The sequence below is a fragment of the Haliotis rubra genome, unplaced genomic scaffold, assembly GCF_003918875.1.
Source record: "Haliotis rubra isolate DU_JTF1 unplaced genomic scaffold, ASM391887v1 Scf176, whole genome shotgun sequence".
Lineage (NCBI taxonomy): Eukaryota > Metazoa > Mollusca > Gastropoda > Lepetellida > Haliotidae > Haliotis > Haliotis rubra.
Genome location: NW_025765736.1, coordinates 650,094 through 672,601, shown reverse-complemented (window position 1 = coordinate 672,601; position 22,508 = coordinate 650,094). Strand labels below are relative to the sequence as shown.

Here is a 22,508-nt window from a genome sequence, read left to right as displayed (position 1 = left end):
GGAAGTCTGTTAAAACTAGCAAACAGTACTATCACCTTTCCTCTTGTCTCTGAAAACTAAAGACATATCCATTGAAAGTTTATACTAAATTCCAAAGCTTGATGCAAATGAAAGACTATAAGCTCAATATAGTACTCACCAAATCATCACTTAAACAACAACCAAATTCTTTAATACAACTAAGAAAGGACTTTTTGTATATTCACAGAAAGTATTTGAGACAAATATTATTAAAAACATGTGCTTTCTCAAAAGTTCCAAGGATCAACTTGAATTTCTGCAGACAGACAAAAGAAACAATTTCAGTTATGTTTGACCTCATTTTTCTACCTTGAACACCTTTATCCCCCACAACAAAGGGCAAACGTCGTTCCATCTATTCATCTTCAAAACTTCACGATAATCTGTTTGAATTAAAGGAAACCTGAAGTTTACTCAGAAAGAAATTGTGTAAAATGCTGAACTTTATCATTGATAACATTTATATGAGAAGACATTTGGGTTAAAAGTAGGTATTCCTACTGTCAATAACATAGGCAATTTGTTCTATATCCATGGCTTAGTTTTTAAAACACCCTGTGGAATGCCTTGTTTTCAGCATGAGTTTTGACCATCTTCACTATACGATCATCAAACACTTAATGTGTGCAAAAGTGACCAATTGCAATCTGTTATGAACAACCTCGAAGGTATTCAAATCTCGCCCTCATTGATAAGCAGAAGCGAGAAGGGAAGAGCGAGGATTGTGTATGTCTTGTCGTCCATGCTTTCTTCGTACATTTACACTAGTCCACTATGAATACACATTGTGACCTGACAATACTTTTCAATCCTAGATATGTGTATCATCATTTTTCCATGAAATCTTGAGCATAACTCTTCATAGTTGGTCTGAAATCACTGGATGAGATAAGCATTGGAGAAAACGATTTATCAGGAGCTGCTTTAGATTTTGTGTCACCTGCCATGTCGGAGTAACCATCAAATAGAATTGACAAAACCCTTTCCACATCCATAAGAAATCTCTGCTAAAATTCACATGTGCAGAGTGAATAAGTGTGAACAAGCCGAAAAACAAGATCCCCATACCGGAGCTCTCCATAGAGCTATTTCTTCCTGGATCAAATGTTAACAACATTGACATCCAAAAGCCTTTGTGGAAGGATATAATGTGCTAGTTAATGTTCTTGCTACAGACCCGTCGCTAGCGTTTTGAATAGGGACTTGTAGCACAGTACTGATATGTGAAAATTATGTATGCCCACCTTGTACACAGAGCGTCATGACATATCTTACCCAGAACAAGAATCAACAAGCCCTGGCTGTGTTTCTATGATACGTTGATGTTTGCGTAACACGAACATTTGGTGCGGTCAAAGAGATAGTATCACGTGTATTTACAACTAACTCGGATCACGTTGTCATTTAGAAATGCACGTTTACATTAAAAATGATAAATTATGTCTGCAATGACATTTGTTGAGTCCTTCGTGGATTTGGCCCTTGGCAATTTAGGGTCTATTTGTTCTCAGGTCAAACCTGGCTCAGTGTTATCGCACAGGGCCTACTTATGCTACAAAGGACTAAGATGATCGTAAGTCACTAAGGAAAAAAATGAGTACACTGTTAAAGAATGTGAGTTAAGGTTATACTAAATAAAGGTTGCTTTGTGAAAGGAGCCCCTGGGTGCTGTTGTACAACACAACCTTAGCGCTAAGATACCTTAAGTCTATGTTAAGGTATGGGAGTTACGGTCACCTTAGCGCTAAGATACCTTAAGTCTATGTTAAGGTATGGGAGTTACGGTCACCTTAGCGCTAAGATCGTTTTGTATAACGGCACCCTGGTCAATACTGAGATATGTCTCCGTACGCGGCACAGCAACACAGATACACCAGGCTCAAAACTTTCCACTATCCCTTGGTAGATCTCAACCAGTGTGGTGGTATCTGTTTAACAGAGTCAATAACAAATGGTGAATCCTCAAACTCCGTGAGTAATGTTAATTTGAACATTCCAAGTTCTCGTTACATTCGTTGATGGCGGCGGGTCATTCATGTGGTGACACTTACATAGGGCCATGTGGTCATTTAGAAATTAACCAAACGAGGTATGTATGTTCACAATGAGAACCGTTCAGTACATTCTGTAACCTTATTTGAGGTCTTCCCATGGCGGTCTTGTGTTCTGATCGTCAGTTGACCACTACCTCAGTCGCATGTTTGGAAGTCTCCACAACCATTCCTAAATGACAGGTAGTTAATAAACAGTGCACACATTTACGAACATTTCTTTCATTTTGGAATGTGACCAGTTCTGAGGAAATGCTGAAATTTAATTGCTTCAATGGCCGAAAAATGGAACTCCTTCTTTAACACATGGTCAGTAAGAGTGACAGCAATGTGACCATCAATCTGATTCTCTTTGAATAAAGACACGTATTTACTTAAGTGTAAATCTTCCATTTTCAAGGCAAGTTCATCAATGCTCAGATCCCTTGTAGGAAGAGTATTAGGATCAGTTCTGCCTACCAAGGCATGAGGGCTATCACAATCAGTTTCAGTCTGATCTTGAACCTGGCTCTGAGCTTGAGTCTGCCAGCTGGAAGTCCAAGACTTCCGTTTTTGTTGCAACCTGGTGTATAGGTTAGCTTGGGTCCCCCGTGCTAAAGGCCAATGCCAGGACCGGGGTACCCCCTTCTTGTCACTGCTTACAGTGTCCACGTGTATAGAGGCACGCTTGGGGATGATCTTTTTCCTGAGCGTGATAAAATGTCCCTTAGCCTGTCTCAGTAGTCCTGTCTTGGGTGACCTCTCTTTCGTGTTCACACAGTCATCTTCATCATGAGACTCTGCAACTGAAGCATACCATTCTCCGTCTTCGCTTGGTACGGCTACGTCCTCGTATACTTCATCATCAGCCTTTGTCTGTGGGTTTTCTCCTGTCGATGATCCAGCACATGCCTTCACTCTCTTCATCTTCAGTTTGACATAGTCGTAAGGTTCGAGGTATTCGTACGGGGTTCCTGATGCCGTTACTGATTCGTTGGCGTACACGGCAATATCTGCAATACAACAATAACGTAATTCAAGTATTCACCAATTTTCAGAGCTCGTGGTTTGTTTGATAACCAACTTGGTTTTGTTGTTTAACAACGCACTCAGCAATATTTCAGCAGCATCACGAGGGCATGTAAATAATAGCTTCTTCATCAGACAATCTAGTGATTGATATTAAAACCAATAATTCACGTCCCAGTACTGGTTTATGGAACCTATTCCAATGCCGACTTACAACGGGGTAATCTGTGAAGGCTTGAGGTGATCTCTGTTATGTGCGATTGGTACTGGGTCATAATAAGTAGTAACCATATTCGAGATAACGACAGACAAGAACAAAACAGTGAGATTACTTAGGATGTTAGTGACGTGTTGTTAACTAGGACTCCAATAAGTCGAAAACTCGTTTAAGACGATACTACTTAGTCGTCCTAATTGCAAAGACATCAGTATGTGTGTAAACAATTGCCACACTGTTTGTCTCAATCTGTGGATAACCTCACGACTTCGGGTCCACGTGGTTTGACAGCAAATGTCACAGTCACAAACTGCCTGGTGAATAGAGAATACATTTAAAAATTGGATTTGCCCAAATCTCCGCCAACGGTATCACCCAAGGTAGTATACCTTCGTATGCCCGGCAGTGTGTGTATATCCGGATGAACTGTCCTTTCAGATTACCAATGTCTGTGAACACTGAACTACACAGTTAGTTACACCAACAGATGAACAAATCGACATCTTCCCCATGACAATGGAGGAAATAAAGTATATCTATCAACCACCCCTTTCGAAGTGACCTCTCATATTATTTTGGGTCCTATTGTTTTACGCCGTCCCTGTCAGCAATAGTACAGTTACGGCTTGTAAATAATCCAGCCTTGACCAGGCATACAAGTGGTTTTACCATGCGCAGCCATGACCGTGAGTCAAGCCACACATTTCAACCAACCGCTCTTTGTGATTTGGCGGCCATCCTGAAAGTGACCTACTCTGCCGGGAATCCTTAGGGTGTTATACCTGTCATACACACCTTCATGTGCCACTGTGTCAAGTTCCATGGCGGCCATCCGTGAGTCAAAGAAGGCCATGAGATTTGTGAAGTACCCTGCAGGCTTTCCCTTAACGCCACTAACGGTACACAAGAGGACATCGTTCAGATACAGGGGGACCACAAAAGGCGTGTCGTCAAGCTGGGCTGTGTTGAACAGAACACAATGGTTTGTTAATTAGGTTAGTTCCCAGTTGTTTCGATAATAATACTCTATTGGTACTTGTAACCATGAAGGAAAATATACAACATAGGCGGAATATATTTATTTTTTACGAAAACATCCTGATCTATAGATATGATGATCAACAAACGCCGTTTATGAGTAAGAGTGGTTGAGAGTGGGTTCGAATCCCGGATGGGACTCGTTCCCAAAACACTAGAATCTGAACTTTTACTGAGACAGTGCAATCCCAAATATATATTAGAGTTGAATGATAGTCGGAAATAATGGATGAAAGTGCCTGTATACTCACTTCTTCAAAACTTGTAAAATATATTGACGCTTAATATCGGCAATGTGCAGTCTATTATATAAGCGTTCACTCGTCACGCTTCAGACCCTACTCCATTCAGTGCACAAAGGGAAGCGCATTCTAGATTTCCTCGGTAATATAACAGAACTCTGCCTCTTCATTCTTTGTTCAAGACTACTACGTATACTTACTTTCATTGACGCCATGCCCCACGAGATATGTAACATCATAAACATCCGTGAGCTGTAGTGGACCAAGGTCAGGGACGTCGGTCTTCTCTCCGTTCAGAGCAAGCGACTTGTCGTCGTCGACGGCGAATTCTACTTCTACCGGTAGAGCATTGTCCCTCAATATATCTCGAAGGCTTTGTTTATCCCCAGCTGAAAATAACAAGCAGAATGTTTTTGATAGATATATATGAAAGATTATATGAAAGATTACACATGCTATATCAAAGGCTGCCGGTTGATGCCATTTCTTGAGGTCTCTTATCTAACGCCGAATGAAAAGTTTAGGTAAAAGAAATGCTTGCCAATTATTCCTCCGATTTGAGTTTGACATACTCTCACTTTCATAATAACTGGACAGAGGTCAGTTCCTTAGATTTGGGCGATCTAAGTTGTGTCTTGCGGGTCACGTGTACTGTGGCTTTGTCCTTCAAATTCACAAGAGCTCGAAATTCGAATTCATCAATGTTTGTCTGGTAATATCTCACAGGAGAAATGTGTTTCAGACAGTTCAATCCTAGCTATGGCGTTTGCTCGTCACGTCCATTACCCACATGGCAACACTGTCTGAACCAATTTCTGGTTTCCCTGTCGAGGATGGCTTAAACCCCAGCTCACTCACTCATCCCCAGCTAACATCAGTTAAAAGACAAAGAAGAATTAATCTTACGTGTGTATTCTTGGTTCAGTTTGAACAGGTGTTGAGAATCGACAGGTATGCTGACTGTAACCTTCTTTTTGGCCTTCGCCATCACTCGTGTCTGTCGACTGAACCTGTGACATCGGATGACCTGCAGACAGCAGGTATACCGTAAAACTACAACAATATTTATTTTACTCATACCGAGTCATGGACACCTATAAGATCTAGGATCCACTAATTCATTTGATTGTTGAGTTGAGTTCTACGTCACATTCCAGCAATATAGTGATTATTTCATGTGAAATATTGCCGAAATCACCCATTCTCAGTTCACAACACACGTGGTCTGTTAATTGAACAAAATATCGTGAATTGTAAAAACAACAGACATGGTAAGACAAGCCTGCTTTGTCGCGATACATCTCTCTCTCTCTCATAATCCTGGGTCAGCTCGACCTGGGACTGATAGGAGACTGTCACACATGGCAATCACAATCAAATTTGTTAAGCAAGCATGATGTCATAAGAGATTAGATACGAATGTCTGATCATGCTCTCTCTCTCTCTCTCTCTCTCTCTCTCTCTCTCTCTCTCTCTCTCTCTCTCTCTCTCTCTCTCTCTCTCTCTCTCTCTCTCTCTCTCTCTCACTCTCTGTCTCTCTCTCTCTCTCCTCTCTCTCTCTCTCTCCCCTTCTCTTCTCATTGTTCTCATTTACTCTCACACCCTGTGTCACGCCCCTTCCCTCCCTCACCTGATAGGCCGGGACTGTCTCCATGTCCGTCAGGCCACACTGACCCTGAGTAATTAGGATCAGTTTGGGCAGGTCGTCCTGGTGTTTATCATAGAATTCCCTCAGAGTGTAGTTCTCGCCATTGTCCGAGAAGAATGCATCCCCCGAGTCCATGGTCGAGCCTCATCAGCAAGATCCAGAAGTACCTTCTGAGATATTATGAATACTTTCTAATATAGTCAAACATGGGTGTATCGAACTGTTATGCGTGGAACGGTTTCTGCAGATTCCTCACTCAGTCATCATATTTATCAGTACGTCGTGGTCACATCACATTTGTGTCGAACCGCGGGTACCTCTAAATATACTATTCACACTTTGCTAAGGATCAAATCATGGATTCAACAGAAAACTATGATGTGGGGTCAAATTTGGTTTAAATATCTAAGCTTATTGTTAGCATGGTTCCTATATTTCAGTATGTCATTGCATCTTATGGATCCCATACCTTCTATTGACAGGTGTTGTTTATTTGTCAGTGACTCGTTCCACGATGTGCAAAATGGTCGATTGGTGCCATGAAAACCATTTTTATGGTTACTCATGTATCAAGTGCTTTAGGTTAGAATGAAGTGGGTGTCTGCTTAAAGAAGGGTTGCCATATTATTATTTATCCACTTTTAAATGGATACAATTTCACATTATAAATCTACGTTTAAATAAAGTTAGTATATTTACGTAGGTACCTTCAACTTCGACACAATGGTGTTTGACGGTATGCATGACGTAACTGGCTTTTTTAAAAGCTTCACAGATTTCCTTGCCAATTATCTCCCTTCTGTTGAACACCAGTTGTCAATCATGGCTGGTAGATCAATGAACACTTATTTTGTCAATAGTGGTAATTCTAAAATACTCCATATTCCATAACACAACCACTTAAGCTGAATAATTGCCAGCAGTGTGAATTTGAAAGTATTCCATGAACACAAAGATTCACATTTAACACCCGTCGAAAGGAAATATGATAAAAATATACTGTAGGACAAAGACATAGACACCCATGCATAACAAGGAATGTTTTGCAGTGGCAATGTGTTCCATACGGTTGACATAGTTGAGTGTCGGACCTTACGTTTGTTGCGGTTCGTACTCTGCTTAAAGCCTAGTAAAGTTTTGATAACTTATTAAATTATACAGTGTATACTTTTTGTGAAGCAGCTTGTCCATATCGTGAAGAAACATCAACATCCATATTGTGAAGAAGGAAACATTTCTGAAACAGCCATCATTTGCATAGCGCTTTCTTTATAGTATTACGTGACCTGTCAGAGCCGTGGTGAACACATTAATCTATGTCTGTGCGCTGGAGGCCCTTTGTCCCACATAATGGAGTACCTTGAGAAGACGGGAACAAACAGGCAGGTATTCAAGTCTGGGTGCACCATGCACGAGGTGCACCTGATGCAGCATATCGGCACACGTAGTAATTTGTTTTCACTGAAGACCATGGTGTCATGCATATACGGGCTCAAAGGGTGTGTATATCTTTCAAGCATGATATGAACAGTTAGATTAAAAATGCGAATTTTAGAAGTAGTTCAGTTGGATTATGTCCAGATCTGAACTCGTGTATACTCTTCGGCAGGTTTGGGTTTAGTCGAATGTTCTAATCTGATATGGCTGTGTAAATTTCAAATGTTTATGGGGTTAACATTGAATGTTTGTGTACCTTCAACACGACACAGATATGTATCAACCTGGATACCCTCTGGACATTGATACTTTTGGGGCGAGGTGACCTCGTGCTACCAAATGCATTGACGAAGATTAAGCTTATATCATGGTTACTATAAATGACGATATACACATAAATTCAAACATTCAAGGCGATCTGGTGACGTAGATTCCATAGAAACATAGGGATTGACCTACCTGGCTGCTGTACCGTGCGGAATGTGGGCCCGCTCACCACAACCTGCTGATATATACATACCGTATTGTCTCTACAGATCTCCACTTGAGTGCCGGTATTTATGCAGGACGACGGTAACGTTTTCACAGAAGAACCGGCTCTCTAATAAGATGCTAATCGGCCACAGCAGCATCGCCCTCTTTCTTTTGAATCCACAAAACGATAAAATGTTAGTAAGGGTAAATAAGTACGAAATTTTCCTGGTGTAATACATTCATTTGGCCGTATATAGGTAGCTAGATGTGTAGATGTGTGCATGTGCATATGCGTGTATGCGTGTGCGGTGTGTGTGTGTGTGTTACTGAATTACGTTGAGAGAGAGAGAGAGAGAGAGAGAGAGAGAGAGAGAGAGAGAGAGAGAGAGAGAGAGAGAGAGAGAGAGAGAGAGAGAGAGAGAGAGAGAGAGAGAGAGAGAGAGAGAGAGAGAGAGAGAGAGAGAGAGAGAGAGTTGTTTTTGCAATTCACGATATTTGTTCAATTAACAGACCACGAGTGTAGTGAACTGAGAATGGGTGATTTCGGCAATATTTCACATGAAATAATCACTATATGGCTGGAATGTGACGTAGAGAGATCGCATGATCAGACCTTCGTATCTAATATCTTATGACATCATGCTTGCTTAACAAATCTGATTGTGATTGCCATGTGTTACAGTCTCCTATCAGACCCAGGTCGAGCTGACCCAGGATTATGAATATGCAATTCTCAAACAGGTTTTACTTACATTGTTATTTGATACTTTTCAACTACTAACTCATCCCGACAGGTGACATTCACTACACGGTAAACTGGGTTCAAGGCACACCAGGCTTCTTACGAGACCCGGCTAACATGAGTTCATGAGTTTAGTTTAGTTTTAGGCCCCTTTGAGCAATATTTGCATGTCATAGGCGCCCGACTCTGATATATTTATAAGTATGACCTATATGTATAAGATATTCTTAAATCTTATACAATATATACTAGGCACATAAAGAAACTGTGCATACAAAAATTGAAAATCTAAATTTATCAAACCTGTGTAGACACAACTGTCATTTTGGAAAGCTCAACCCCTGCCCTTGCGATCGTTCAAAAAATTAAACGGCTATTGAAACGCATAGCATGCCAAGGCTCACGTCTGCACAACGTCATGAGGCCATTGGGATGGTCCGTGGGGGAATGTCTCAACGACAAGTGGCTGCACATTTCCACTGCCACCGGAACACCATTTCTGCACTGGTGAGACGCTACCAGAACACAAATGACGTCATCGATCGGCCACGTTTTGGACGTCCAATTGTAACAACGCCATGACAGGACATATGGATAAGGGTGACCCATCTTCGCCACAGGTTTCAGACTGCAGTGATGACTGCCCGGACCATCCCAGGACTTTCACGGGATCAGACCACGACGTCCCGCCATACGGCCTATCCTGACACAACGTCATCGACAAGCTCGCCGAATGTGGTGCTGAAATCATGTCCGCAGACCCTTGTTTTGGTGGAGAAATGTTGTTTTTACAGATGAGTCCAGGTTTAATATTTTCCATAGTGATGGACGTCAACGTGCCTATAGACGCGTGGGAGAACGTTATGTACAGGCCTGTGTCTTCGAGAGGAATCGCTTTGGTGGTGGTTTTGTGATGATTTGGGGTGGAATAACAGCACGCCAAAGAACTCCTTTGGTGATTGTTCAGGGCAACTTAACTGGTGTGGGCTACTGGTATCAGATTGTTCGACCTCTGGCAATTCCTTTTCTGCAACGTCATGTCCCTGGGTTAACATTCCAACAGGACAATGCCTGCCCTCATACGGCAAGGGTTGCTATGGATTTCTTGCAACACCACAACGTTGACTTACTGCCTTGGCCTACAAATTCACCGGATCTCTCCCCGATAGAGCTTGTTGGGACGAGATGGATCGACGTCTACGCCGTCTTCCTCATCCGCCAGATAACGTCCTTGACCTTGCAACAGAACTTGAGAGAATCTGGCGTGACATCCCACAAGCCTTCCTTGCACGTTTGATAGGCCCTATGCGTCGTCGATGCACTGCTGTTCTCAATGCCGAAGGTGGGCATACCCGTTATTGAGCTTGTGACATGGTCGTTTGACCCCTGTCCCGCTTGTGGACTCGTGACGTCATTGTGATTGACTTTTCCATTGAAATTCTCCCGACTTGTTATGGTCTCATGATCCATTAAAGTTTATATGTACCTTTGACATTGTTATCGTACTTATCAACTGGGATAATATTTTGACAATGCACAGTTTCTTTATGTGGCTAGTAAAAGTCATACTTTTAAATATATCAGAGTCGAGCGCCTATGCTGCATGTGTACCGCTAACTGTTCATATTCCCTTCAAATACACAGAGGGGCGTTGCCCCTAACACAGATATGCCACCCCACACGTTAAATTTCGGACTGTACTTTGGGCGCTGATACAAGGTTTTTCAGTTTGTTTGGTCCAGAATTTCAGTGTATTAGGAAACAGCCACACAGAACTTTCATCTGAGAAAATCACATTGTCCCATTTAAGATTCCTATGCTGTAAGCACCTTCGCTCCTTTTGTTCAGATTTCATGATCGGTGATGGAATTCCTCGACTTTTCTGCCAACCCATTGCATGCAGCTCAGTTCTAATTGTCTCCTTAAAGACAGCCACAGTTCCTCTATCAATCATATCCAGCCTTAAGTTTTCTAAAGTCCTTCGTTTGTTTTTAGAAACAAGAATACCAAGCCGCCTCCTGTCACCGACAGTCAAGTTTCTGGGCCTACCTGCGCCTCCCTGGTGCTCAATGCCATATCCATTTGCAATATTTTTCAAAACACGATAAACAGTGGACAAAGGGATCCTGTTCTACTTGAAATCACTTTAGCTGATCTGATGTCCTTGTTATAATACTCTAAAATCAACTTCCGCTTCTCTAAATCATCCATACTGAGGATCACTGAAAATGTCGTCTGCTAGCAAGTAAACAAAGGGGGATAACTCTTCACAAACTAATGAAAAAGGATTAACGGAGTTTTCTCTCTTGAATGAAACCAAGCACTTGATAGCTGGTCAAGGTTGTTTATACTAGAAATCCAATTAAACATATTCCTAAAATTCTCAATATTGTCTGGTCATACTATACCCTCTTTGTTAGGCAGTGGAGCAAAGATGGCTAGTCTTAACATACGTGATGTACCTGTTGGGCTAACTGACCAGTCCTAATATTATCTATATAAGTAAAATGATTAAATGCAAATCTTTGAAGATAATGGGAAATCTAATCGTTCTACTCTGATACAATAGGATTATGTGTTGTTCTATTTTCTACCCGTTTAGATTTTATGAAAATTCTTAAATTTATAAGTTCTCACTTCACCTACTAATTCTTACTAAGTTGTGCATATCAAATAATCAGAGATACTAGTATCTGAATTTGTCACACGTGGGTCGGTGCTTGTGATATGTGCACTGGTCATGTACCTCAACAGGGTCATTGATGATGATATAAGCAGATATATATGAATTTGTCACTCTCAGTGCAGGTTGACTTTGTTGCATAAACCAATAACTAAAATATGCTTCATGTGTGTGTGTGTGTGTATTTCTCCTTGTGCTTAATGTTGTGTAAAACCTGTTTGATAACGTTGCAAGCATCTAAAGATGTTGTCTATCCATAACAATTTTTCTTCTTCATCATAGGCACTTTGAGAAGTTATTGCTTTGACAAAGAAAGCCTATAGAACTCCTCATTCATTCATTGTTTTTGTTGGTTGGTTGGCTCTTGGTTTCTGACCAACCAAACTCGATTGAATACGTGATATCGAATTAACGCCCCTTGTGACTGCCAGTAATCGATAATCGTGTGTTCGAATCCCAGATTCGCCTTTATTTGTCACCAAAGACCGTGCTGGGGAGTTTGGCAAAAGCAAAAAACGCCTCAGGCCGTGAGTATAAGGAACGTACTGTCAAAGCCACGTTTAGCTCACGCATCCAGTGGTCAGAAATAAATATCCCATAATGTAAGGAAATCCGGGAACCCGTAACATGTGGACACTAGGAGTGTATCGGATGGTCTCAGAGTAACGTTGATTTAATGTATGAAACAAACGTAGATCCATACATAGACCCCTACAAATAACAACAATCATAAACGCACAAAGGATTACATTTTATTCAATCATTTTCACTAACATATAAATCACATACAGAAATGACAAACCAACTAGGACAAGACGTCTTCGCGTGCACGGTGAACATTCAAATTCCCCTAGAGTAAAGAATAAATACTAAAGACTAAAGTCTCGAGAAGCTTATGAAGTGTCGTAAGTGAATTAGGTCGGACTACGTAAGAGGGTTGCTTAACGCTCGTCATTGTAACCTGGCAAGCAATTATTATTGATACTTCAATTTGAACCAATCATGCTCTTGCTGTAAAGTAAATAAGAGAATGTTGTTGTACACCGTTGTCAGCAATATTCCAGATTTATCACGGATGCCTGGTAATGTCTGATCAGACAAACATTAAGGGAATCTGGGACAACACTATCATGAAATTCAGTTTCGTTGTTTGTTTGTTGTTTAACCCAGTACAATGTTCCAGATATATGACGCCGGTCTGTGGATTAGTACGGCAACATGGTTACCAGGGATCGATTCTACCCTGGAATCGTCACACGAGATTTAAGAGTGAGTGAGTTGGGTTTTACGCCACTTTTGGCAATATTCCAGCAATGTCACGGCGGGGGACACCAGAAATGGGCTTCCCACATTGTCACCATGTGGTGAATGGAACCCGGGCATTCGCTTTAACCATCAGGCCACCCCACCGCACATTCGAGATTTAAGACATAATTTATTGTGTATCCCAAGAATAAGTGTGTTTTAATCTTTAAAAAAACAAAACAACAAAAAACCCGCAAGTAGCTAAGTGAATTTGAAACAGCGATACTACTCACGCAATGGCAACTTACACTTATCCAACAGGATCAAACGTCATTCATGACACAGACAATTAACAACAACAACGATACTCTAACCACGTGACACAAGGTCCAGGTCAAAGTTCACCATTACAACGACTCTAGGACCGTCACCGCCAACAACTGTTATGATTGGCTGAAACACTCTGGGTTCAAACTGATATATATGCAATTCAAGAAAACCATCCTTATCGCCAAGATGCCATTAAGTTTCCTCGATATTAGAAAATATCGATAAGAAAAATACGAATTCCTACCAGAAAATGGATGTCCTCATACACCAGGAACTGACTAATTTCCAACATTGCCAACACTTGCCGAACAGAAATACGACAGTTTTACTTTAGAAGAAAAATATGGTGATGCAAAATATAACGTAATCTATTAAACAACGTTAATGATGCCCCACCCCTTGCAGTATATGTAGACATCACATTCATATGGAACATCCTCGCGCTGTCGGTCTGGCACAACCAGCCCTGTAAGGTATGTAGTCTGCAGTATGACGTGTGCAGCGCCATGACATGTAGCATTTGGCTCAGATTCATTAAAGGTACAATCATCCATAATTGTAACAAAACAGATGATCAATTAATAAGTATCAGCCAGAGACTAAACATTTACTCCCTACCTTAATCTGCAATAAAAGCTTAAACAAGGAGACATTTTAGAGTTGTATACAGCTAGCAGTGTATGTATAGGTTAATCACCCCAACAAGGTAGTTTGTTTAAGTAACTACCGTACCTTACACCACGAGGACATACTTATTTAATACGCGTGTAATGTATTAGGCATGATAAAGATTATCAAAATGACTACAAGTTTATAGTTTTTAAATGGAAATAATTGCCCTAGGGCAGTTATTCAGTTATGCTTATAAAACTCTTCCAAGAACAATGGGCATAACTTTCCCTAGTGGTTTAAGAGCAGAGATTGCATATCAAAGTGACCATTATGTTCCAGCCACCCACCCGTGTATTGTCGTTGTAATTGACGCCATATCCAATGACACTCTGTCTTTCCAACACCTTAAAACAATCGATGAAATGTTCATTATCACCCTCCCAAGTTTCTTCGTCATATTAATATCTTCTGGACATAAAACATTTTTTTTATTTCTTTGTATTTTAAGCCAAATATACTCCCGCAACAGAAAATACCATTGTGGACTCTTACAACAGGCCACAAGGAATACTCAGCTTAGTCCATAAATAGGATAACAGCCCGAATCAGCTGCAACAATACAGTAATCAAAGTACTGAATTGTTTGAAAAGGCCCAGACATATCTAGGACTTCATCATAGAACTGTGTGGGCAGGTTCTGAGAGATGAGGCTTATTTAGGGATGTGACCTGACTGGATGTATCCCATCATCTTGATGGCGTCTACTGCACTGAACCCAAAATCATTCTGAAGGATCTCTTTCGTGAGCTCCAAAGCGATGGTGCCGTCAATCAGCTGTTTCTTGAAGGCGGCAATGTGTTTTTCAAGCTTAAGTTCCTTCATCTTCTTGCCAAGTTCAGCGATTGATAAGTCTTTCACAGCCACATTCCCTGGATTTCCCTTTACGCTGGACTTTGCCCCATCCTGCTTACCCTTTAAAAGGCCCTTGAACAGTCGAAAAGGAGCTACTTCTTTTCGAGGAATGTCATTTACGTATCCATGAGCTGTTTCACTTCCGGTAGGCGACGAGGGTTCATTTTTCTGGTCTTTTTCGGGCGACTCCGATTTTGACTTGGATTTCATAGGAGCAGTTTTCGGTTCCCGTTTTGGGATAGGCGGCCGTGGAATGTAGACGTCGTCTTCATTGATGGGTGTATAGATGTTGTCATCGTCATCGACCACACCATATCCATCATCGTCTGTTGCCGACAAACGTTTGAATGTCAGAAATTCTTTTGGTTCGATGTAGTCATAAACGTTGTCCGACAACCCAAGGGACTCATCAGAATAGAAAGCTATATCTGAAAGTAGACATTGGTCGAGTCAGTCAAAACAATATATCGGTGCAAGAATTTCAGCTGTAAAGAGCCGGCCGCCTCCGTAGTGCTGGTTAGATCGTCCGCCCGCAGAGCGGAAAATCGCGGTTTCGATCCCCGGCCGCGTCATACCAACATACGTTAAAATATAGACTAACGTTTAGTCCCTGAATACATATAATTTTGATAGTAGCAAATAAAGCCATTTAAATTGAAAAGGAGCCCCAGTGAGACCAGAGGAAATCTAGACTTGCTTCATTTAGGGCTTCAGCATTGCAGGGAGGGCTAAGCATTGGTGAAAATATTGTGGTTCAGGGACTGTGAGACAGACTAGTTAAAATATGGCGCTCTGCATTAATGGGTACAACAAGGACTGGTCGGCTGTGAGTCAGTATAATGTGTCTGAGTGGGGTATTCATGCTTAACTGCGGCCTGGTATCTCTGTGAGCTAGCACTATAACAAAACAGCGTACGTCTGGGCTAGTACAAGCACTACGACGTTAAACTCCATTCCACATCACCTGTAAACAGCAGATGCAGATACTCAGGGACAATGTACATAACTTAGTTACACCTGAAATCCATGGTAATAGAAACTGATGGTGCGTATATCGATAAATTCAGGCGGTTATTTAGACTGACTGACTGACTGAGTTTGGTTTTACGCCGCTTTTAGCAATATTCCAGCAACATCACGGCGGGGAACACCAGAAATGGGCTTCACACATTGTACCCATGTGGGTCTTCGGCGTGACGAGCCAACGCTTGAACCATTAGGCTACCCCACCGCCCCCGGTTATTTAGAAAGTGGAGATAGTACTATACACAATCCTAACTACATCATTGTCCTTCAAGATTTAAAGTAAACGGGAGAGGTTTCCAAAACATTGCAGCTGGGGTTTGGGTTAGTATTTAACACTGGGTGACACTTACCTTTGTTTCCGACGTTGAGATCCACTTGAACAGACTTCATCTCCTCTGCGAGGAAGAGCTCGTACTCCTTCCACTCTTCCTCGGTCTTCCCCTCAAGGCCCGTTGCGAAGGCAATCAACAGGTCTTTAAGATACACCGGAACTAGAACCGACTTCTTGTCAATAGTTCCTGCAACACACGCATAACAATACAGAAAGATGTAAGACAAGTAGCAGTTTCTGGAGACCTTCAATATTTTTAATGTATTCCAGCATCAGACACTCAACTATGAAAAAATGCATCCGCAAGGCTGAAAATAGGTTTAACGTGGACATGGAAATGAAAATTACACACTTCATGGTGCGGCGTTAAAGAGCACCCACCCACCCACTCACTCACCGAAAAACCCCACCCACCCACTCACTCACTCACTCACCCACCCACCCACCAACTCACTCACCCAATCACCCACCCACTCACTCACCCAACCACCCACTCACTCACTCACCAAACCACTCATTCACTCACTCACTCACCCATCCACTCACTCACACACCCACCCACTCACTCACCAAACCAACCAACCACTCACTCACCCACCCACCCACTCACTCACACTCACTCACTCACCCAACCACCCACTCACTCACTCACTCACACACTCACTCTCCTACTTGCTCAGTTCCTCGTTCGGCAAAGCGACCTTACTGCTACGTAGCCTATCTTACTTTGAGGGTGCCCGGGGCCTATGTGGTAGCCTATTGGATAAAGCGTTCGCTCGTCACGCCGTGAACCGGGTTCGCTTCCCCATGGGTACAATATGTGAAGCCCATTTCTGATGTCCCCCGCTGTGATATTGCTGGAATATTGCTAAGAGCGGTGTAAAACCATACTTACTCACTTGCTTACATGCCCATGGGTTCGTTGACTGAGCTCTATTCCCACTCACTTGTATTGATACAGTTAGCGATCATGTAGGACTCCTCGTACTCCTCCACCAGCGCCCAGTTGCTGATGTTTTGGACTTTCTGTTGGTCACAGCCGATATGGAACGTGTAGTCTTTCGGGACGGCAAACTTTACCTGTAAGGGCAATTCATTCTCGTCCAGTAGCTCCTTCAGGCTTTGCGCGGGTCCAACTAGGAAGCAAAATACATTATTGCAATTACATATATATATAGTCGTTGTGTCATCAGCAGAGTGTTTCAGATATATTCTGGTGAGTTTTGTAGTAATCAATTGATGCAGGTCCGTTGTACGTTTTTCGACAAAATCCAGTTCGTATATCCGTGAGTTCGGTATAAGCCTAGGTTACTGTAACGGATGCGTTTAAGGGTTGGACAAAACGGATTCAGTGCCTCTACCTTCGTAGGACAATGTCAATGTCGGAGATACTTTACAGCAATATGGTCGCTTTACGGACCACACATTTACAAGTAACATGACAACAATACCTAAAATCAATCACGCCAAACAAATGTTTAACCGGTCGAAACAAAGTTCAATTATTGCCAAATCATATAACGTCTTCAATTTCTGGTAGAGCGAGTGCTTGAACAGACCAAAACCTACATTGTTGTGGCATCTTTCTTTTGTTCAATGGGCACAATGTGTGAAGCCCATTTCTGGTGTCCCCCGCCGTGATGTTGCTGGAATATTGCTAAAAGCGGCGTAAAACCAAACTCAGTCAGTCAGTCAGTCTTTTGTTCAAACCACATCTTGGGTCAGTAAGCGTACCTTTGCCTCTGGACTTGACCACCTGAAACTTCATGGAGTAGTCTCTCGGGATGCTAAAGGTCCTGCCGAGGTTGTCTCGGGCCACCACTCGCGTCTGTTGCGTGGTTGTGTGAATGTACATCACCTGGTCACACACAAGGAACATCAATGTTAAGTGAACCCACCCAAACTACACCCCCCTCAAACCACGTCGTCTACATATCGACTTATATCGCCCTCTGGTACAGCCTGTCCCCTACACCCAGACATTGAGATGTCAACCGTCACCCACCTCGAGTATACCCCTATCTACTTCCACCCATGGAGATACAGACAACCGTCACCCACCCCGAGTACACCCCGACAAGTACCCCGAGTACCATTATCTACTTCCACCCACGGAGATACAGACAACCGTCACCCACCTCGAGTATATCCCTACCTACTTCCACCCATGGAGATACAGACAACCGTCACCCACCCCGAGTACACCATTATCTACTTCCACCCACGGAGATACAGACAACCGTCACCCACCCCGAGTACACCCCTATCTACTTCCACCCATGGAGATACAGACAACCGTCACCCACCCCGAGTACACCATTATCTACTTCCACCCACATGGAGATACAGACAACCGTCACCCACCCCGAGTACACCCCTATCTACTTCCACCCATGGAGATACAGACAACCGTCACCTACCTCGAGTACACCCCTACCTCTATGCCTGGTCCCTGATAGACGTGGATAAATAGGAAAGGCTTACTTGGCCGGAGCAGAAGGTTTCAAGGTCGATGTCTCCAAGGCTGCCTTGTGTTGCCACCACGGTTTTGGGGAGGGAGTTTCTGAACTGCTCATAAAACTCCTTCATGGTGTAGTCATCGTCCCCCTCTATGAAGCGAAGAGGTACCTCCTGTTCCCTCTTCGGCGGCCTCTTTCTGCAGAACAGAACCAGATACAATCATCAATAACAGGACACAGCGAAAACATTACGGTTATCAGTAACAAGACTAGGCATTTGGATAACGGCAACCGCCACTAAGAGAAATGGAGCAACCATACATCAAGACGAGACACACTGATGACTGACACAAGTATCAGGAGCAGACACGGGGAACATCTGTCCCGACAAGGACCCACATGTGGATAACGAGTATCATTAACAGGGCCAGACACTTGAACAGCGGCCATTATGTGGAGGATAACAGCCATCAATAACGGGACCCGACAACAGACAAGAATACCAGGTAGAGACACATGGGAAACAATCAGGACTACGCACTTGGATAACAGCTATCAATACTAGGACCACCCACTTGGATATCAGCTATCAATACTAGGTCCACGCACTTGGATACCAGCTATCAATATTAGGACTACGCACTTGGATAACAGCTATCAATACTAGGTCCAGCACGCACACTTGGATACATCAGCTAGGACCCACTTGGATATCAGCTATCAATACTAGGACCACGCACTTGGATATATTGGGACTACGCACTTGGATAACGGCTATCAATAGGTCCACGCACATCTATCAATACTAGGACCACCCACTTGGATATCAGCTATCAATACTAGGTCCACGCACTTGGATACCAGCTATCAATATTAGGACTACGCACTTGGATAACAGCTATCAATACTAGGTCCACGCACTTTGATACCAGCTATAAATACTAGGACCACGCACTTGGATAACATCTATCAATACTAGGTCCACGCACTTTGATACCAGCTATCAATACTAGGTCCACGCACTTGGACAGCACAATATCACCACGCACTTGGATAACAGCTATCAATACTAGGTCCACGCACTTGGATACCAGCTATCAATACTAGGACCACGCACTTGGATAACAGCTATCAATACTAGGTCCACGCACTTTGATACCAGCTATCAATACTAGGACCACGCACTTGGATACCAGCTATCAATACTAGGTCCACGCACTTGGGATAACAGCTATCAATACTAGGACCACGCACGGATACCAGCTATCAATACTAGGTCCACGCACTTTGATACAGCTATCAATACTAGGACCACGCACTTTGGATACCAGCTATCAATATCCAGTAACAGCTATCAATACTAGGACCACGCACGCTTTGATACCAGCTATGCTAGGTCCACGCACTTTGATACCAGCTATCAATACTAGGACCAGCCGCAATACTTGGATACCAGCTATCAATACTAGGACCACGCACTTGGATACCAGCTATCAATACTAGGTCCACGCACTTGGATACCAGCTATCAATACTAGGACCACTCACTTGGATAACAGCTATCAATACTAGGTCCACGCACTTGGATACCAGCTATCAATACTAGGACCACTCACTTGGATGACAGCTATCAATACTAGGTCCACGCACTTGGATACCAGCTATCAATACTAGGACCACTCACTTGGATACCAGCTATCAATACTAGGTCCACGCACTTGGATAACAGCTATCAATACTAGGTCCACGCACTTGGATAACAGCTATCAATACTAGGTCCACGCACTTGGATAACAGCTATAAATACTAGGTCCACGCACTTGGATAACAGATTTCAATACTAGGACCACGCACTTGGATACCAGCTATCAATAATAGGACCACGCACTTGGATACCAGCTATCAATACTAGGACCACTCACTTGGATAACATATATCAATATTAGGTCCACGCACTTGGATACCAGCTATCAATATTAGGACTACGCACTTGGATAACAGCTATCAATACTAGGTCCACGCACTTTGATACCAGCTATTAAAATTAGGACTACGCACTTGGATACCAGCTATCAATGCTAGGTACACTGCACTTGGATAACAGATATCAATATTAGGTCCACGCACTTGGATACCAGCTATCAATACTAGGACCACGCACTCGGATAACAACATCTATCAATACTAAGACCAGGCGCTTGGATAACAGCTGTCAATATTAAGACTACGCACTTGGAAAACAGCTATCAATATTAGGACTACGCACTTGGATATCAGCTATCAATAATAGGACCGGGCACTTGGATAACAGCTATCAATACCAAGACCAGGGACAATGATAACAGCTGGCTATATTAGGACCAAACCTTCAGCCGAGATGGCCGTGTCCAATTATTCTTGTCAGAGGGGTACGCAAAGTACGTTTTTTTTTGTGCTGGCGAATAGGTGCCTAACTCTGCAAGTGAGGGTCCGAATCACGGATGGAACTCAACCCCAAACTATTCGAATTTGTACTTCACTGAGGAAGTGTAATCCCAAATATAGCAAATGGTACCCACTTGGGTAACATATATCAACAGCAGGATAAGAGGCATATAACAGCGAGCAGATAATAATAAAAGCCCTCACTAACTGGACCACGAGTACATAACTCCTGTAACTCATATACCTGGCCAGGGAAACTTTTTTATTGGGAGGAACCTGTTCACATTTCATATCCCTTTAACTAGGCTAATGACAGGCAGAGATGCACTCGAGTATTGTAAATAATTCTTCTCCTCCAACATTAACCCTATTTTCTTCATCTCTTCACTTATTGTTGAAACTATGATCTGAAAATGTTTTCTGCAGGGTTTAAGACAGCGTGTGTCCGGTACACACGAGTTACGAGTGGAACATGGAAATCTAGCAAAAAATCATTTTACTTTTGCTGGGGGACGAAAGATTGCCTCTATTTCCAGCGCAACTCGCAGTGTTTGGTGGGCCAAGAAACCAGGAAACACACGATGCATGCTAAACAATGAAGACCTTTCATTGTCGTTTAAGTTAGTGTGCGTCGGATGTTTGGACAGCATCTCTTTCTGAACGTGTGTGGGAAGTGGAGCTGTCCGTGTGCCTGTGAGTTATCGCCCCTGGTCGAGTCCATGACGTCTCGACTCGAGTTCTTCTCATCCGACTCATGCTCAATCTCTCAGTCACCGTAAAATTAGGCTGTAATAGCCATGACAAGTACAAGCAAACTTCTTTTATCATAGTCTACTCTGAGCAAATCAGACGTCATTTCCTGTTTGGCTGCATCTCTTAACTATAGCACTTTCAGATGAAAATAGTAGAAAATGGCGACCGCGCGGGGTCAGCAGGATGTATTCATCAGATAACACTCCAAACAGCCCAAGAACACTTGCATTACAATGCGTTGTTCGCAAATATGTACGAATATTCGTGACTGTCCTGATACGTTAACATCACATTGGAGTTGAGCAATATTTGAGGTACAAATCGGCCTCTGTTGGTTGACAAAATGAAATAATAACACTCTTTTTGGGGTACTTTTGTTGTAAAGACAACACATGCCATTTCTTCTGCTCTACTTCAATGAGATAAAGTTTCAAATATATATCGTAAAATTGTCTGGACGAGTTCACAAGTTGCAATCCATGCTATTCACTATCAGCCATATCGTCCTGCAAGTCAAGCTTTTTGTCTTTTATAGCCTGCACGAGTAAAGAAAAAGTGTTGGTAAATACTTCAAAAATAAAATTTCCAAATCTCCAAGTAGAATCACTTCTGTCCATCGTCGTTCACCACTGCATACATGTACATCGATTGTCTCCCTTATCGTGTTATCCGTTTGACATATATTGGTTATCATGTTCTTATTTCTCTTGTCTACCCAACTATTGAACTAGCTGTAAACTGTGTATGCAAGGTACATCGAGTACGTTCATCCATACAGCAATGGGGTCATCGTTGTCATGGTTACTGTGACAGTCATGTACTCCAGCTGTAGATGCCGCCAGGACGGAGACCGCGT

General features: G+C 42.6%; 2 protein-coding genes across 2 annotated transcripts in view; both read right to left on the bottom strand.

Annotated features, from left to right (window-relative positions):
- Nucleotides 1-2,274: 2,274 nt before the first annotated feature.
- LOC124273064 lies at nucleotides 2,275-8,191 on the bottom strand. The gene is made up of 6 exons (XM_046708276.1): nucleotides 8,122-8,191; nucleotides 6,208-6,395; nucleotides 5,484-5,604; nucleotides 4,778-4,966; nucleotides 4,093-4,257; nucleotides 2,275-3,064 (listed from the first exon to the last, which is right to left on the bottom strand). Exons 2-6 carry the CDS (start codon nucleotides 6,358-6,360, stop codon nucleotides 2,295-2,297), a joined length of 1,398 nt encoding a protein of 465 aa, XP_046564232.1. The 5' UTR covers nucleotides 6,361-6,395; nucleotides 8,122-8,191; the 3' UTR covers nucleotides 2,275-2,294.
- A 4,102-nt stretch (nucleotides 8,192-12,293) lies between these two features.
- LOC124273062 overlaps nucleotides 12,294-22,508 on the bottom strand; it is a 36,666-nt gene continuing 26,451 nt past the window's right edge. Inside the window, exons 3-7 of the mRNA XM_046708274.1 lie at nucleotides 18,502-18,673; nucleotides 17,752-17,875; nucleotides 16,965-17,153; nucleotides 16,037-16,204; nucleotides 12,294-15,088 (exon numbers count right to left, since the gene is read on the bottom strand). Of these exons, the coding sequence (XP_046564230.1) occupies nucleotides 14,460-15,088; nucleotides 16,037-16,204; nucleotides 16,965-17,153; nucleotides 17,752-17,875; nucleotides 18,502-18,673 (1,282 nt within the window). The 3' untranslated portion in view covers nucleotides 12,294-14,459. The remainder of the gene's footprint in view (nucleotides 15,089-16,036; nucleotides 16,205-16,964; nucleotides 17,154-17,751; nucleotides 17,876-18,501; nucleotides 18,674-22,508) is intronic.